General features: G+C 36.8%; 3 protein-coding genes across 5 annotated transcripts in view; 2 read left to right on the top strand and 1 right to left on the bottom strand.

The window, feature by feature from the left end:
- The first annotated feature begins 243 nt into the window (after positions 1 to 243).
- On the top strand, positions 244 to 708 carry LOC138931654 (tubulin monoglycylase TTLL3-like). Its single transcript, XM_070292644.1, has 2 exons — positions 244 to 424; positions 515 to 708. The coding sequence occupies exons 1-2, from the start codon at positions 259 to 261 to the stop codon at positions 679 to 681; spliced, it is 333 nt and encodes a 110-aa protein (XP_070148745.1). The 5' UTR covers positions 244 to 258; the 3' UTR covers positions 682 to 708.
- A 319-nt stretch (positions 709 to 1,027) lies between these two features.
- On the bottom strand, positions 1,028 to 6,638 carry Arglu1 (Arginine and glutamate rich 1). Of its 3 annotated transcripts, none has more exons than XM_070316629.1 (7): positions 6,552 to 6,638; positions 6,282 to 6,486; positions 5,811 to 5,954; positions 5,571 to 5,618; positions 5,054 to 5,279; positions 2,263 to 2,346; positions 1,028 to 2,171 (listed from the first exon to the last, which is right to left on the bottom strand). In XM_070316629.1, the coding sequence occupies exons 2-7, from the start codon at positions 6,422 to 6,424 to the stop codon at positions 2,007 to 2,009; spliced, it is 810 nt and encodes a 269-aa protein (XP_070172730.1). In that variant the 5' UTR covers positions 6,425 to 6,486; positions 6,552 to 6,638; the 3' UTR covers positions 1,028 to 2,006. The 3 variants fall into 3 exon arrangements, with proteins under 3 accessions (XP_070172730.1, XP_070172731.1, XP_070172732.1); XM_070316630.1 differs by having other exon boundaries at positions 6,563 to 6,581; XM_070316631.1 differs by lacking the exon at positions 5,571 to 5,618 and having other exon boundaries at positions 1,033 to 2,171; positions 6,282 to 6,589.
- A 1,127-nt stretch (positions 6,639 to 7,765) lies between these two features.
- Positions 7,766 to 19,321, top strand: part of Gckiii (Germinal centre kinase III) — an 86,444-nt gene continuing 74,888 nt past the window's right edge. The window contains exons 1-2 of the mRNA XM_070316388.1: positions 7,766 to 7,851; positions 7,993 to 9,250. Coding sequence (XP_070172489.1) covers positions 9,236 to 9,250 — 15 coding nt within the window. The 5' untranslated portion in view covers positions 7,766 to 7,851; positions 7,993 to 9,235. The remainder of the gene's footprint in view (positions 7,852 to 7,992; positions 9,251 to 19,321) is intronic.

The following is a 19,321-nucleotide window of genomic DNA, read 5'->3' as shown; positions in this document are numbered from 1 at the left end:
CCGTGCAGCTAAAGTATCGAAAGTTACCAAGATACAACTCCGATTTACCCAAAGAACTTCACTGGAATCTTCAAGATTTCAAAAATTATCTCCAGTATTTTTATCCTACAAGCTTTCTTGCAAATCATTAAAAATTGCATAATTGATTAATTAAATTGCTGATTTAGATCGCGCGATCAAGAAATGGCTTGGGAAAAAATTATTAGACCTGGAATAAAGCAAAATCTGATAGGAGCACTTCTGGCATCTCAAGATAACATGGTAAACCGTAAAAATAGCTTTCAATTGTATGGAGCTGATTTCGTAGTGGCAGATGATTTTTCGGTATGGCTATTAGAAATAAATACAAATCCACGATTGCATCCGCCAAGCAGTGAAGTCACCGCGAAACTCTATCCGGAAGTCATAGAGGACGCGATGAAAGGTAAGTTATTTGAAAAATAGAAGAATACGTCAACGTAAATATAAAGATATATAAAAATATTATATAAAATCATACTATTATAATCTTTAGTGGTCTTAGATCTTCGTAAAAATAAGAAAGCACCTTGCGGAAGATTCGAATGTATTTACAAGCAACGTAATCCGTTTTATGGCGTCAATGTCTTGGGGCAAGGTACGAGTCTTGGCATTCGTGGTAAAGGTTTATTTATGACGCCGAAATTGCCGCGAAATCTCTGACTCTAACACAATTGTAATATTGGCGAAATACGCTTCTCCGAACATCTATTTCGCATAGAACTGTTTCAATTACAATTGTAATCCGTCCAATCTTAATGCAAGCAATTTCGTATTAGCATATAAACAATGCGTCATGGATTACTAGGTAAACGTATTGAAAAAACACGTTGGTATTCTCTTTTTTCGTTACATGACGCGCGATTAACAGAATAATAGCAAGTAATTTGTTACAAACATGTTTATTTTACAAGTAACAATACGCGGTAGGTATACAATCCTATATGGATAAATTTTTTTTTTTTTTCACAGAACAATGAATATACATTATTATGATGTAAAGCTATGTCATATCCATACATTATTCACGTACACAATCACTTAATTTTATAATGCTTTACATCGCTATTATTCTTTTAATTTGTCTTTTTATTGTAAAATCATCATTTCATTCTCATTTTGCAGAATAAATACATTTTGTTAGATATATATATAATCATAATTGTAAAATAGTTGCTTGATATCACATTGCTGTGAAAATTGTTTCTTTTTAATTGTTTATGTTATTATATTTCAGATATTTAGATTCATATGTTATTATGTTCATAAAATAGATAACTGTTGAAAAAAATGAAAATTATAATGGCGATTATTATTCACAATATCTTGTGTAAAAAAATTACATTTAATTTAACAATATGAACAATTAATTCATTATTTTTGCAATGCACATGATTTAATTCATTTCACTGAAATAAAATATTGCATTTCTGTATATTAAGATGATAATAGAGGATTTATAATGTACAAATTACGTATGTATGAATCATATAGAACACATTTAAATAGGCTACAATACACTTACATCAGATAGAACGCGACACAATTGTTTAAAAAAATATTTCAAAATATTATATATAAAGCTAAAATCTTTTTTCAAAGGTATATTTTAGTTAAAGATATTATGCGTTTTTTACTATTATATATACTTTTACATGATTAAAAACTTGTTTTGTTGTATTCATACTGATGTTAGCGTACTCTCGCATAATGTGAAATCCCATTTGTATCTGTGTTGAAACCTCACAAGATGAGAATTATTTAATTCTGATCATCCATCAACATCACAATCAAATAAAATACAATCTTGCCTGATTTCAACAACTGTTTTGAATACATTAGGGTGAACTTTGGATTTTACGTTACTGCATTCGTCTATAATGTATTTCTGTAGGTGCGGTCTGTAACAACTGTTTCCGCGAACTAAACACAAAAACTGACAAGATTTTGTGTACATATCACATCAAACTGTATGAAACAACACACACTCACGTAACCGATTTTAGGGTGAAGGATAACTTGGGCCTCGAATTATTTTTGCCTAAGATCCTCTTCTGTTCCTCCTTAACGCGCTTTTCATGCTCCTTTCTCATTTTTTGCCTTTCTTCTTCCATTAAACGCTGTTCTTCAACCATAGCCAATCTTTCTTCAGCCTAATGTTAAGATTAAGTTAAATATGCAATTAATTGCATATTTTACCTCTTTTTGTAATATTAACGTGTAAATGTATTAACGATAACTCACCAATTTCTTCTGAGCCTCTTCTATCTTTCTGTTGTTCTCCTCCATAATCTTCTCTAGTTCCTCACGCTTCTTCCGCTCTTCCTCCTACAATGACAATAAAATAGGTTTACACAAAGCAATGATGTTGTCGATCACCATCTGTTGTTACATCGCTCGTTTTCGAAATCATAGTGCTGCTATGTCAACAACCTAGTGTTACACATCCTAAGAACCTTTATAAGGGAAAGTTCGGGATAAATAAAATTTTTAAGTTAAATTTCAAAGAGGATGGCTTATGAGAAATAGAGAATGATAGAGGATATTTGCATATACAATTCCTTCTTTTGTATTAAATGCATTCCTCTTAGATCTCAGCAAACTCTGTTTTTTCTCAGACTGCCTAAATAAGAATATGATGATTTAAAGATTTAGACGAATGTCATTTAAAAGAAAAAAATAAATAAATAAATTTCTCATAACTTTATACGAGAATCCAATGTGCATGCAAGGAATATACACAAAACTTTCTTTCCATAAACTCGATATAAGAGTGCATGATAAGAACTAAATAAGAGATGTTATTTGTAATATATTATGTTTCTAGATAAAATTTTTAAATAAGGTCTGTAGATGATATAACGCAAAAATTAATACCCTAAAGTACATTTACATGAATGGTTGTTGCCATCCGCCCGACCTGTCGATGAGTATTCGTCGTGTCCTAATAGTATTTAGCGAATCTCTAAAATGAGCCCTAATATCTTTCTGGTACAAAGTGTTGAAACAAAGAACAATGATAATAATATTGGTATAAAATGAATTATGAATATATAAATTGGATAATACCTGAATGAAGCTCACGCCAGCACGTAGGGGATGCCTTCTTCATCGACAATCACTCAGCAGTGAGTAAAAAACCGGCATCTTCTGTTGGTAGTCAGTAAGGAAGATGACCTATATATCGCTAGGTCGTGCTTTGTCGCTATGGGATTCTAATTCTCTGCCCCCTTAAAGTCTCTAACTTTTCCCTTTCTAATAAACTTTCTCCCAAATTTGTAGAGGTAATCAAAACTCAATGTGCAAAAATGAAAGTAAAACTTCTAATAAACTTATAATTAAGACTATTGTCCAATCAACAAAGATGATGTTTCAAGAGGGTACAAAAGTAAATAATTGTTTACAGATACAAAAAATATAATAGTAAATACAATCCTAAGTAATGAAATAAAATGAAAAACGATATCTGATTTTTGATTCGTTAATTCGCGCAAATTAAATAACAGGTTTCTTTATCATAATAATTAATATATGTTTATATATGTAACAATTATTGGGCAAGATTAAAACTTAAAATCGAAGAGTGAAATAATACCATAAGAATTATTTTATCATTGCATATCAATTCTTTCCTGAATTTAAAACGTAATATTTATATATGTACGTGTTCGAGAAAAAGAGAAAATTTATATTAAATTATTAAAAATATACATATTTTCTCGCGCACGCGCGTAAACTGCTATATAGCGGTATAAGTAAATCATGTTGTACATATAAAAGAAAGATATCCTTACATATTTCTATAAACATATCTGTATATATTATCTAATCATATAAAAGTAAGGAAGTGTAACAAAATTTTATTTATAGCTGATAATGAGCTATTCTCCCTCTATTATCTGTAATATCATCTGTAGTATCCTCTGAACATGTATACATTTTATGTGATATCAGTATAATATTGTCACTATGCTGATTCAATTGGCAATAACAACTTTTCAGGGAAGAATATTATTGTTTTATAATTTCATATAAAAATAACTTTATTTCAGATTCAAGAATAATAAATTTCTCTTGATCGATAAATTACAAAGTTTGGAATTGTTACTTTTATTTAAATAAATAATACTTTTTCTTTTCTATTTCTTCTTAAAGATTGCATAATGCGATAAAGTGGATATTTGTGGACATTTTATAAAATTAGATTGATAAGTATATAAGAAGATTGATCAGCAGAACTTGCCAACATGCACAACAATTACAGAAATTGTGACTGTAGACTGTGATTCAAACGAATCAGAACAGTCTAAACACATTTTCTAGAATTGCTGACATAAATGTCAATCCATATATTGTGTGATGAAAAAGGTTATAATGTTGTACAGATATATAAATATATGTACATGGTAGAAATAATTTGATCATAAATAATCGATACATGCGCCTATAATAGCAAAGAATCTCTTTCATAATAGTATCAAATATAACTTCTCAGTAACGCGACCTCAGTGGATGCTGAGAAGTCGAAGCAGTGTGGTTTTCTCATTTAATTTCTTACAATATAATTGTGAACCACAATGCTTCAAGCCCAAACGCTGTGATCGTAAAATGTAGGATTATAATAGAACTGATTTGTAAATTCAATCATATGATTTCTCTAATAGAAATAATACAATTTGTAAATCCTATAGTTTCACGACATCAAGATCAAAATATGCAAGATTTACAAACTGTACTTAACACGGCTTAACAATTAATAGCAAAGCCTTAATACAAATATATCTTTTGGATGTTTTCTATTCTCATTTAATACAGATCTCATATTCTGTAAATGTTACGATACATTATGACAACCATTTAAAATTTATGTCTCTCAGCTATAGATAATATTAACTAACATTTTTCACGAACATACATTCTATACATATTCCGATTTTTGGGAATAATTGCATTAAAAGACTGCTAGATTTATTTTTTGCTGATCATAACAGCGCTTGGGCTATCACTGACCAATATTTCTATTGATAGATCTTACCTCTCTTCGTTTCTCCTCCTCACGTAGCTTTGCTTGCCTCCATTCCATCTCCTCCATCACTTGACGCTCCATAGCCCTCTTTGCTTCTTCCACCCGCCTTTGCACCTCTGCTTCAATTTCTTCTTTACGTTTCTCAAGCTCCTCTTCTACTCTTTTTTGTACAAGTTCTTCAATACGTTTGGCTGCTTCTTCCTCTACCATTTTTTGTTCTACTTCGCGCTGACGTCTGCAGACAGATAAGCAGCAATCTTCTTCCAGAGCACCGTTTCAGAAATTTTTTTTTTTTACAAAAATGAAGTTAACAACATGCTAAATCTTTATTAAATGTCAAGTGCTATAAATTTTGAAGTTTATCAATATAATTATTTAAATCAAATTAAAATTTACTATATGTGACAGTACTAAAAATGTTATTGGTGCTTGCGTATGACCCATCAAGCATGTTTTTAGCAAAAAGTGAGAATTGATGAGCTTTAAGTATATAAACCACCACCATGAAATAATTACACATTCTTACCCAGCTGTGCTCGTAGTGAAGATTTTGTTCATTAATTCTTTCTTTTTCCTGACAACACAATTATAAAAAATAACGTATAACAAAAATTTTGGATATAAAATAATTGTAAAATAATGTTCCACTCTTGATATTAAACAAAATGTAAAAGAATAAGGTTGGTAAATGATCTAATATTTTCCAATCCTAGTGTGTGGTCTATCAAGAGGAACATTATCAACATATTTAATTACTACTGTTTACCTTTGCCGCTCCATTTCTGCCAGTCTTTCCACTTCGTCCATTTTTCGATCCCTATCTCTGTACGAGCGTTTTTTGTGACTGACGATGTGCACATCATCCGATACTTCTGAACCACTGCTGGATGATGCGGAATGGGATCGTTTTCTAAAACAGCACCCAATTATAACTATAATGTTATTTCTAATACATGTACATAGTTTGTTGAAATAGATATCAATCATAGCGCACATTGCAATTCAGACAAGGCGTATTATTTACATATAAGTTTGAAAATTTATAATAATAAGATATATAATGATTCAAGAATATTTATGTGTACAGTTTTTATTTTTATCGCCAAACATAACATGCTAAAAACGTATTCAAAGCGTGACAAAATGGCCGAAAAAAAATTGTTCTTAATTTCAAATTTCTCGTGAAATGCTAGAGAATCAGATGTATCGATGAGATGTCAAACGTAATGCAACTCACCTGGACTTTGAACTACGTTCTTTCGGTTTGTCTGAATATTTGTTGTTGGAGTGCTTCTCACGCGATTTGGATCGCTTGCGAGAATGCTTGCTCTTGTGACGCCGTCTGCTCGGTGATTTCGATCTGGAACGGGATCGGCCCATCTTCTCGAGATCGATCGTTGTTTCCGCGAGTTCAGTTCAGTTCAGCGAAGCACAAAGAGCCACTGTTTTAAAAAAAAATTAACTCGATATTTCACTACGACGCGATAAATATCCACTTAATTCTTACACTGTATGTACCCAGGAACCTATATCGTTGAATCACAAATAATATAAAAAAATAGACAGCAGACTAGCAGACAGCTACTCCCGTATTTCGCTTGAGAATGTTTCAAGCGCCACCTGGGCAAATATACGTGAACTAATATTCAATATGGCCAATTTCTAATCGAATATGAAACAGTAAAGATTTCTTTTTTCTGATTGGACGATCGAACGTTGTTCTATACGATAAATAGATTTTCGAACACAGTTCAATACGTGTTTAAATTAGTACAGCAGCGGTCTTATAACGTATATGAATCTAAAAAGTGGATGCTTGTATCAATAGGATCAATGGAAGGTACTGTATTTATTTAATATTTTATTTCTATATTGCAAATGTTAAAGCTTTTTTTCCGGAAAAGGCTTTTTTCTTCTCTATTGTTATAATTATTTTGAAAAGTTTTGTAGTAAGAATAAGCGATATTCTATATAATTTATGCAAATGAAAATGCTTTATATTTGATGAAATATTTATACGGCATGAATATCGTTGACAAAAAATATATAATGCCAAGCTCATGTAAAAAGAAAAATACAAGATACAAGTACTAAAATATATTATAAAAAATGAATTAACATTTTAAAATTCTTTACAAAGCCAAGACTCAATCATGGTGTAAATAAGCAAAAAAGTTTATATTAACGATTTTGAAATTAAATTATATTAATTATTTGTACAAAATTTAATTGTCAAATTGTGGAGAATATAGTAAATACTAAGATATTACGATATATCAAGATCAATTATTAACAAATTAAATATTGTTTGTGAATAATTGCAAAGTTTGCGAATTACACATATAGTCGTGCCAACGGCACATAATAATCAGTTGGTAACTTTTTTTGCTAACGCATTCAAAAATTTAGTAACGACAATAATATGGCGGTGTCTGTCTACACGACGTGCACATCGTCGTCTTCGGTCGTGACTTTTTATATTTCCTTTCGATATTTATGCGACATTTAAACATTAAATTGTACGAGAAAACGCAGTAAATACTAAAATTTTATAAGAAAAAATGTCAAAATATTGTCTGTAAATAACTACAAGGTTTCGCGAATCACACATAGTCTTGCCAACGGCACATAATAATCAGTTGGTAACTTTTGCTAACGCATTCAAAAATTTAGTAACGACAATAATATGGCGGTGTCTGCCTACACGACGTGCACGACGTGCACGACGTCGTCTTCGGTCGCGACTTTTTATATTTCCTTTCGATATTTATTCGACATTTAAATATTAAATTGTACGAGAGGACGCAGTAAGTACTAAAATTCTACAAGAAAGTCAATCAATTAACATATATTAAAATTCCTTGCAAAGCAAAAGACGTCGAGAATCGATCGCGGCAACAGTCATTAGCGTAAACTTTTGTCAATTCTATTCTCTGTTTACATTGCAGACGGGATAATCGTTTGAAAGAATAGCATTCATCGTTATTCGGGAATTAATTATGTTACGGTGTCGGGAATTGCGCAAATATGAAAATTCGTTATTCGGAAATTAATTTTGTCACGGTCGGAAATTGCGCAAATATGAAAATTTACATAACTGAAGCGATCTGAAGTCGTAAGCGCGTCGCTAGCACAATCGGGGATCGCGCGCGCATTGCATATATTCGGCCGGTCCGTTTCCGGCGTGTTCCGCCGGTTCGGCGAGCGCGCGCGGCAGCACCGCCGCCACCGACCCGGCGTGTCACGCCACCGTCGCCACCAGCTGTGCCGTGTGCCGTGTCGTCGCGCCATTCCGGTCCGTTCCGCTGGCGACTGCTACAGAAAACAAGATGGCGCCCGTCTGTTTGCGGGTATCTCTGCGACGGATATAAATACGCGAAAAGAGAAAAAAAGAGAGAGAAAACAGTGCCGCGAGAAACCGTTACGGACGATCGAGCGGTCGGTGACGATCGGTTGTGATACGCGGGTTCGGTCGACGTCGCCAGGCATCGCGATAAGGTTGCGCGAACGCGTCTGCCTTGTCCCCCGTTGTCGTCGCAGCAAAGCGGAGCGGCGCGCGAAACCCTCTGAAGGCGGCTGAATTCTTGGTAATTCGTCGCGGCTCCGGAGGCGGCTCCCGCGAACGGTGCCCACCTGAGGAATGCCAGATCGGCCGCGTTTCCCCCCGGCAGCAGATCGACGGATCGGCAGTGCGACGCGTCGCGAACGAGTGTGAGCGAGTCGTGACAAAAAAAAAGAAAAAGAAAAAAACGACCTCGCGACACGGCGGAGTGTGCTCTCGTGGGGGATTTCCTCCCGAGAAGGTGATCGCGGTCGCTATTCTTTTTCGTGACGTATGTGTTTCGCGGAGGTCGTCTGCCAGACGGGTGGTCGGTCGTCGCGAGTGTTTTCATCGTCGTCGTCGTCGTCGTCGCCGTCGTCGTCGTCGTCGTCGTCGTCGTCGTTATCGTTTACGTTCACGTTATCGTCGACGTTGCGTCGCGAGTGTCATAGGCGATCTCGATGCTCTGTCGCTTTTCCTTGGAGGACCAACAACCCCTCTGGACATCTGACCAGATCAGCTGCTACTGCTGCTGTTATTGCTGCTGGGACTACTAGCCCGGCAGCCTCCTGCGTGGATATCCTTCTGTTGGAGCGGTGGGGCAAGGAGGTGCCGGAAGCAGCCGCGAATCCGGAAGCATAGCGAAGAAGATGGCCTTCAACGAGGTGAGTAGCCTGGTCTGTTTTTCCCATTTGCACGCATCGCATCGCATCGCGATAGCGCATCGGGTCGTTTCGATCTCGCGAGGTTGACCCCGCGACCCCCAAACGCCATTCCTAACCTAACCTCCGTTCCTGCGCACAGCTGGCACGCTATCAACTCCCGCTTTCCTCCTCCCGGCGCTTCGTCCTTCGCTCTCCCACGTCTCTCCCGTGACAAGCTTGGAAAATACTTATTGTTAGCGTTCGACAAGGATCGGTCTTACATACGTGAGCATAGATTCGATGAATTTCGTTTCATAAATTAACTTTAAATCAATTCAAAACAGAGAACGAAATATTTACAATCCTAGCATTTTTATTCGCGCTAACGCGACACGATATATATCGAATTCGATAAACCAGAGAATCAGATCACGCAATGTTTGTTTAATAATAATAATAATCAAAGCAACGTTTGCGTAAAACGGTAGTGCTGATCGATTGGAGTTGATAGCGACATGTTTATTATACACCATAATTATGTGCCGTAGATATCTCTTTCATATATGCAATTTAGATCTCCGATCACGACGTTACAATAGCTACAAGCTATTTGTACAAAGAAATTAGCTGTTAAAGATATTTATCGTATCTATTTAAGACCTTATCCAGCCATTATATAATTTGGGCTGATATTGAATCTTGAGTGTTCTAATAATAATGTGTTGAAAAATATATACACACATAAAACGAGGCACAGAGTTGGTAAATTCTTTCGTTCTACACATCGTAATAATGCGCGCCTAATTGTCTCGCGTCCTTGACGCGATGTGATAAATGTCATTGAAATACACGCGAGAGAGGTTTTTTATCTTCTACATAATAATTCCATCACTTCCACAATAATTTTGTATCGCTCGACGATGATTGGTCCGTCATTATCGCAATGTTATGTAGTTTTAGGAATTTGCAATCTGCCATTTGTGGACTGCGCTTTGAACGGTTTTGAGTCACAACAATAACATTGATGAGCTCGTTGTCGTCATAAATTTTGATAAAGAAAACTTTGACTTCTTAGTGCTACGCAAATACTGATTCTCGATAACGCGTTACATGTTTACGCCTCTCGCGCAATCGATTTAAAAATAACGCTCTTGAACTAGTTTTATGATCTCTTCTTAGTTCTTATTATATTCTACATGTAATCATTTTTATTATTACTATGATTGATTTTTAATAATTTTAATAATCTCGGCCGCGCATTTTATTTCATATTTCGAACGCATCCGAGTTTGCGCGCACAATAGAAGATAACATCAACCCTTTCACACACATACACATACGGACTATGGGAAACTTCCCATTATTTGTTAGCGTATACAATGCTCGGTTATGTAGAGTCACTTTTTATTATATTCATTAATATCTCAGTCGACACTAATTATTACTAAGTATTATCAATTATTATACTAGTATTTCACACATCGTTTGAAAGACTTTACGGAAAACGCAGAATGAAATCCGGGATTCTAACAGGATATAAATATACATGTATTCGAAATAATTTTCCTTACAGTCTGTTCGTCTGTTCGTTCTTATCGTCGCGCATGACGCATGCAATTGTACAGTAGCTCTCGTTTTTATCGCGATCGTCTATTTCTTGCAGGGTCGTCATTAAAAAAAAAAAAAAAAAAAAAAAAAAAAAAACTTGGCGTAATTAATACACCACGATCGGATTTCGTCGATAGCCTGCTATAACGTTACATACAGTTCATAAAACTCGACCGGTGTGATAATCGCGCATGGAACGTGACTTCTGTTCTCACGTAGCTCTTGATACTTTCAACGGAATATGCGACGCGACTCCGACAACTTCTCATCTTTCCGCGCGAACGCGGTTCGAAGAGTCTTCGAGTTTTTTTTCGATGACGCAGAAATTTTTCACTCCGTTATCGATCGCTTGTCTAAGTCGCGAGTGTCACTTTTATCATACTTGATTGATTAAGATCTCTTCCTCGCGTAATTCTCAGACGCAAAACAACGCGATTGTTCGAAATGCGCGGATTAATTTCGGTTTCTTGATCTTGATTATCTCGTGACGACTTCGATGAATCTCAGATTTATATCGAGGAGTACTTTATGTAAGCCGTAGATTCGTCATCGTTATCTTATCTCCGTCACGCTCCGCGATTTCGCAAGAGGGATCTGATCCGTCAGGCCTCGGAAAATGAAAGAATCGCGAACAAAGCTACCTGCGCGACCCGTTGATATCGATCGATATATTTCATATATCAGGATGGGATTCCGCTTCTTCGACGTCTCTTACGCGCGCGATACACACGTAGGTCTTCGTTCTCGTAATACTATGAATTCTCCCTCGTTTCTACAACAACACCGTCTATTCTCGTCAAATGGACTCGTCGAGAATTAGGCTCCAAGTTTTCCCTTCGACCTTTCCGGATGACCTGGTAAAGTTGCGTGTTTCAGCACCTGATATACTGTACGAGTTTCACATATACGTGTGCGCTTTGAATCGTAAAACTTGGTAGCAAATTAAGAATTCTCAGCGCACTCGTTATTGGCGGCGGTGCTGTCGAAATGGCTATTTTGAAACTTCCTCAAAGTTTGCAGCCTGCGATATCTCGCGAAATGTAATAGAACATCTCGTATATGCTGCACAATCGACGCTGCGCTCCGAGAATTGCGCATTTTTTTATGGGGCACATTTAATTTTTTTTTCTTATTTTTATACAACTTAATTTTATACGGGGAAAGTATTTTTTTGTGCTTCAATATAATATGTCCCGTGTACAGTTTTGAATGCTAAACAGGTTTATCGCTTAAAAAGGTTTCTCGCCGTATGTGCGTATAGGGACCGATAGGGACCCACAAATATCGGTTCTATTCTTCTTATCAGCTCTCAGTACTTAAAGTAGCTTCGGTTAACACACGCGAGTACTTCTTATCGCCACGTTGTTCTCCATCCGGTTTTATCGTATATACAATATAAAGGCGCGCGCGTGCACGTGGAATGTATACGTATGTACCGTTATTATGTGGACCGACGATCGACGAAATTTCGACGTTGTCTCAAGTTTCTTTTTCAGGCCACCGCGTGCACGTAATTCGTGTAAACAAGTTCAATAATGCCGAAACATCGTTGCCTTGCAACACTTTTTTCATTAAGTCGACATTTTGTACAAATTATTTCGCGAATCGTTTAATTATTTTTGTTTCTCTTTCACATTGTATAAATAACTTTTGCTCTTACATTTAGAGATTTTTTTCCCGCGACTCTAGCTCTATGCCATGTAAAATCAGATACAATATAAAATAAAGCATAATATAAGAGAGTAGAAAATACGTGCGTAAAATTTCTCAAGAGTTTTACGTATTTACTTTTATATTTGAGATGATTTGAATAATTTTCTATATTAGAATCTAGTTCGGAATGAAAATTACGACGGGAAGTTTTATTTTTATGCATGCCGCTAAATTGCTTTAAGAAAAAATCGCGTGACAGCGATCACAGCTGTATTAGCGTTACGTAAGATCCGCGCGTCGCACGATATTTAATGGCTCGCGTTTCCTTGGAGGCGCGCGAATGATATAGGCCGGATGCGACGGGACACGTTCCAGATGCATCGACGTGTACGACCGAGACCGTGGGCGAGCAGATAGCTCGGAATCGAACTATGGAAATTGACAAAGGCGGGCACATCCGTGATTAAACCCGACGCTCGCGCGCGGACAATGCACCATTGTACTCTGTTTCCAGGTGCGTAGCCTCCGCTTCCTGGTTTAAATTAAAATTTCCCATTTGCCATCCTCTATCGCCGCGTGGCGCATCGATATCGTATCGATTTATTTTTTTACGTAAATCGAGGCGACGTATATGTCTTACAAATTAAAACGCAGTCGCAAATTTGTGTCGCCATGTGCGAAATGCGTGTATTAATGTTATCTCAATTTTTTTCATTTTTGTTACAAAAATAAATTATACTTACGGAGTGTGATTTCGTTAATGCTCGTACTACTTTCGATGATTTAAATCATCGTTTATACGATCTTGTAAGAATGAAATGCGGCAATCGTTATGGTTTTTCTCAGCAATGTCTGCATACGCGCCTTGCTTTTGGCCGCGGTCCATTTTATTCCCGATAAAATATATGCGTCATCGAAAAGAAAAGAGCATCCGCACCTTGCTTAGCGCGCTTTTGGAAGGCGCTGGTAGAAATGGTAACATTGCCAGCCAAACCCCGAACTCACCGAAAATTGCTGAATAAAGACCGTTCTATAAGTCGATCCCGATCTCTAGACCGAGTAAATCTTTTCTCTCGACTCTTGGCTATAATCTTCGTATAATGTTGCTATTGATTCTAAAAAAGACCGATCCTAGTACACAGTCATCCCTTAAATCTTCAGCTACAATCGCTCTAATCGAAGGGAGAAGAACTAATATATTTTCTTTTCATATTTAGAAGATATGTATAAAACTTAAGTAAAGTCGAAATTCTTTGACATAATGTTATCAATCTTTTCAGAGATTATTTATATACGTTGTAATATGGCATGTGTGTATGCGTTCGAAAAGTAATTATAAATTTTTTTCGATTATTAAAAAAAGACGTTATCAAATGTTATTAGCAAATTACTCTTTTTTTCATAAAAGATGTGATTTCCACGACCCTTAATTCGTCTAATCTTGTTATCAAAAATCTTTTTCAACTTTTCTGTTGATATGTCTCTGACGAGAAAAAAAAAAAACTAATTTGCTAATAACGGTTGATAATGTTTTTTTTTTTTTAATGTTTGAAATAAATGTATAGTGTATAGTTACTCTCTGAAGGCCCTATGCATACAGATCTGGTAATTGCGAGTTTGCAAGTCCTTTCGCACAACGCAAATTTCTTCGTAGACACTTAAATTATGATTAAGTAATCCCTTCGAGTATTTCCTATTCTGCTATCTCACTGAAATCTAATTATCGAAGGCAACGTAATTTTCATCCAAAAGATGTATATTTTCGATTTTACAACTTTTACATATGTATTAAAAAAAAAAAAAAAAAAAAAAAAAAAAAAAAAAACTGATAAGAAAATATTTTAAAAGTTCAAAAAATAAGAATAATCATTATTTTTAAGCATTATTTTGCGGAAACAGAAATCTTTCAAAATTCAATCTACTTTGATGTAATATCGTGAAATTGCTGCGATACTCGTAGCTATTTTTCCTCTCTGTGACCATGTCGGGGCAACAGCCGCTAAAGCTCACCGACCGGACAGAAAGAATATCGCGCATTCAACGGAAATATTTCGGGGCGTTGTATTTTGCGGAAGAACTTTTGAATTGGAACACAGGGTGGTGCGCGGGAATTAAATCACGGTGAATTGCGCGACGGTTCCGTTTGGTCGTAAACGTCACGAGTGCGCGCGCGGATCCTCGTAAAGCGAAGCGACAGCGAGTAGGTCGTACGTACGCGTGTGTGCACGCGTGAATACGTATAAATACCACGTTTGCGCTTTATCTATGGTCGCGAGCATATGGCGCCTGTAACCGCGCATTTATGCGCGCCCGCGTGTGTACGTAGGTGATAATGCTGTCGTACCTCTAACAGCAGACGCCTTTGGCGTATTTAACGCGGGAGGGGGAGAAGGGGAGCGTGGTGCGGTGCTGATATCTAGCGTGATGTTGCAATACGCGACGTTAATCTCGGAGTCAATGTATCGCGCTGCGAAACTTCGTTAGTACGTCGAATTGATTACGGCGAGGGGGGCGCGGATAAGAGGCCGCGCGAAGGGATGCCCGATGCAACGACGTCTGACACGTCGTAAGACAGAAACGCGTTAACACGAGGCGAATTATCGTAAAAGTGGATGAGATGTTTTTGTGACATATAATTAACCCTTGGAATGTGCATACGCGTTATAGCGATGCGCTCAATTACCTTCGAGAAGACTGCTTTTCTAGTATTTTTTCGCAAGCTTAGCGCGCACGAGACAGCATCCAGATAATTGATAAACGATATATATATATATTTTAGGTAGGTATTTCACAATAATAACTATCGAGAAGATGGTTATTATCGTAAGTATATTACGGGATTAAATTAACTTTCTAATTTCTGCATAGAGTTAATACGTAACTTCTCAATCGTGTTGACATTATAAGGCGAGATTTCATTTCGCTTTGCAGAATTTTGATATAAAAATCTCTGTAGCCATACGTGCAATACGAAAAGAAAATCGTAATGATTGTAAGGATGTTGCTCGGTGATCCGTGACGGAAAGCTGAAAATTTAACGTAGAAATGTCGTATTTGAAAGTAACTTAAATAGCTGGTTTACCCGTTTACCCGTATACGATCGGTGATAGGCAAATACGGTCTTCACGCCCGATGGATTTTCGTACCAACTAGTACGTATGTATACTACATAGTCCACAGATTTTTAAGACTTTTCAAATTATCGCTACTGATGTCGCTAGCGATTGCGTAATGATATAAAGACATGACGACAAAAAAAAGCCCGTGTAACAGGTTCTCGTCCATAGTGAAAGGAAATTCCGATTACGTGGCGACGCACGTTCATACGAATTAAGATGAAAGGATGAAACTCCATCTAAGACGGAAAAAGGAACTGACTCGTAACGAAGGTGAAGCGCACCGTTTCTTAGCGTGTCTGCCTTGATGATCAAATGAAAAGAAAAATGTAAACAAGCATGGGAGATTGGTAAGAGATATTCGTATCTTTTCAATGATCTTTCGCAAAATCTTTTTTATATTATCTAATAAGAATAGTCATATAGAGCGATACGTTATTGCTCTTTCTCTCTTACGATTTTTCAACGCATTAACTTAACTTGTCACGATTCTAACTAATGAGTTTCGCAAGTATAAAGTTTAGCGTAAAAATTTCAAGCGTAACGGCGGAGTGAAGAAAAAAAAGAGATGTTATACGATCCCTCGTTTTTCCCTAAAGTGACCTTTGAAAATTTCCTCGGAGCACCCCGACTTTCCGCGCTTAAGTTTGCCTTCTCACTTCGTCGTCGCTACTCTTTGAAACTTCTGTTGAATCGCGCTTCCATCCTTCCACTTGTCTTGAGTGCGCGCTTGAACCTCTTACCAGATCGCGGTTTCTTACCGCGGCGCTGCCATTACTTCCCTGTTCTTTGTCTTGAAATTCCTCGTGGCTAAAAAATTCGATTCGTAAAACAAACAAAACTCTGATTCTCTGGAGATCAAGGGCAAGCCGGGAAAATTTATAACGCGTCCCTCCCGAGATTCCGATTTGTGATTGTAGGTGTATTTATGGAATTCGCTGGACCGTGTAATACTCTAAAAATTCCTCGCGATTGAGTATAAACTTTATCGTGCTCCGTTTATTTTTCTCTCGAGATAGAGATTTAATCGTAATTATTATTTTATTTGAAATTTAACTTATCTTCGCAATGCAAATTCGAGATATCTTAATAATGATTATGTAGAGAGCTAGGTATTTATATAGCGATAGAGTAATCCATTTATAATACTCAAGTCTCGTTGCACAGAAAAGTATTATAAACGATACCTATATAAATCATGACAGCACATTTAGCCTGGCAACTGTTTTCACGCGAACTTGTGTCAGCACGAAAGTATTCGTTAATAGCGCGGAAAGTTTTGAACTCGAACTTTATTTGCGGAATGCATTGAAGATTGAAAAACAATACAGTTTAAGAGTTTAAGCTTGTAAAAGCGATGTGTTGGTTTTTTTTTCTTTTTCTTTTAATAACTCGCGAAAGATGTTACATGTTCCCCTCGTCTATGTAAGTAATTTGTCATATATATATTCAATAGCTATTTACTATGATGGGAAATATAATTTGCCCAAGTATATAATGATATTGATTCGTAAAAATTGAGTTTAATCATTTGAACTTTTCGCAAAATCGAAGGTATCTCAGGAATGAGTTTTATTATTGACACTACCGTTACATTAATTAATTAATATCGATATATATTCACGATAATATATTCACGATATTTACGATGAAACGAATGTGGAATGTGAATTGAGAAACATGAAATTCAACGAAAACTGCCGTTTTTCCCGTATCGCTGATCACGAGATATTTAAAAAGGGAGAAAGACGGGGCTCTTGGAATAATATATAGAATAAATTTGCATCTGTTTAATAAAAATGGTAGTAGAGCTTGCTGTTTTTGTGCACGCTCGAACAGCTATATCGCATCATCGTTGGAGCGTAGAAAAAAGAAATGTATTCCTCGTGCAGGTACTCGTGGCATAATTGAATTTCGCACGAGAGGAATTAGACGTTAATTCACGCTTCGCGCTACGAGAGGAGGCGGCGGTGGATCCGCTCGCGAGGAGAGAAAAGCGCGAGGAGGCAGGATCGACGTTGATTGAAATCCAGCGTTCGTTCCCCGTAGTACCCGGTTTTATTTTCGAGATCTTCGATGGGTAGACCACCCTCGTCAGTGCTGAGCCTCGAGAGGAGAAAGGAATTCCATTATCCCAGAGGACCGGATCTCCCCGACCAGTAGCAGATACCCCGCGCGCGATTTCTTCCTTCCCCCTTTTTCTTCCTTCCTTCCTTCCTTTTCTACCTCCCGCATCTTCGCGGATAGTCCGCCCATTTTCTGCACGGGATACCTCATTTCCTTTATATCCACCAGCCTTTCTCACGACCCCGCGCGATTTTGCACCCGTCGCTGCCGCATTCGCGAAAAGGATAAAAGCAGTCCACCGGGTCGACTCTGCTGCTCAAACTCGGCAAATTACGCGTTCAATTTTTACTAGTGCCAACGAGAGCATGATCGATATCGATTTCCTCCACTTCCAGGATGTTTGATTTCACGGGAATTGGACTGTGGCGACTGTGCCTTATTAAGGTATAGCGGTGCCGTTTACTGGGAACGCCCTGATAAAGCTTTGTCGATGTTTGCTGGATTGAATTGGCATACCGGCATTCGCGATCCGGGGATTGTGCCCGTGTTGTGTTACGCAATTAAATGCATACAAAAGCGTCCGTTCTGTGACATGGTTAATATCTCGATGATAATATTGCACGAGTAATACTTTCTTTTATTTATTTACTGAAAGATTATATACTTTTCCTGAAGAGAGTTAGATATTAATTAAAAGTTTTATATAAATTTTGAACAGAGATGGAATACGCGAAGCATTAATACCATAATATAAATCAGAGCAGTTATTAAGCACTAATTAATTTTTAACTAGTAGTTAATAATTATTTTTACATAAAAATTAATATGCATAAGTAGCTAAAGCCATTTTTATTTCTCAAGCATATATTTAATGTTTACCAACTATAATCTTATTCGGAGTACTCTTCAAAGGTCTAACACTATCATTTTCTATTAGTATCATTCTCGATAAAAGTGATCGTGGTGGGAATCGGAGATTATCAGTTCCTTACTATCTAAAAGCCACTAAATAATTCGACGTCTTATCTCGTCTTGTATCGGCATTTGCTAGACAAAAGAAAATCGATTACCCAGTATCTCGTCTGGACTGTTCCGTTGCATTATTTCGGGGTGTCTCTCTTTTCTTCTCCCCTTTGCATTTTATATTTTTATACCTTTGCGTAATACACAGATTTTCGCAATCATACTTAAAAAAAAAAAAAAAAAAAAAAATTGCGCGGCTTTAAATAGTTGTTTTACGATTAAATTACTTCATATTAATAATTTAGTCATGATTATCAATATTATCTGATGCAAATGAACGCACAAGCGCGCGTGAATCGTACGTGTGACGGATTTAAAAAGAAAAAAACCCCGTTCCGCGTTCTACAAAGGAACGCACGTGTCGCGATGATCTACTTTCGTTGGTATTTCGGATGGATATTTTAACGCCCGCATTACATGCTCGAGGAATGACAAAGTATCCACAAAAATGTAGAATTCGGTCGGCCGATAAAAAATGTTCCAAGTATATTGCGTCACTTTTCGAGCGTGTTACTTTCTAACACGTTCCACTTTTGTAGATGTTTTTCGATCGGAATGTTGTCGCATTTTGATAACCGGGCAGATTTGAATATCGAAAACCAACAGAATTCTTAGCAAACGTGAC

This window comes from Polyergus mexicanus, unplaced genomic scaffold (genome assembly GCF_030449975.1).
Source record: "Polyergus mexicanus isolate NDT 795.1 unplaced genomic scaffold, iyPolMexi1.0 SCAF_3, whole genome shotgun sequence".
NCBI lineage: Eukaryota > Metazoa > Arthropoda > Insecta > Hymenoptera > Formicidae > Polyergus > Polyergus mexicanus.
Note: the sequence above shows the minus strand (reverse complement) of the source record. Positions and strands in the feature narration are given on the sequence as shown.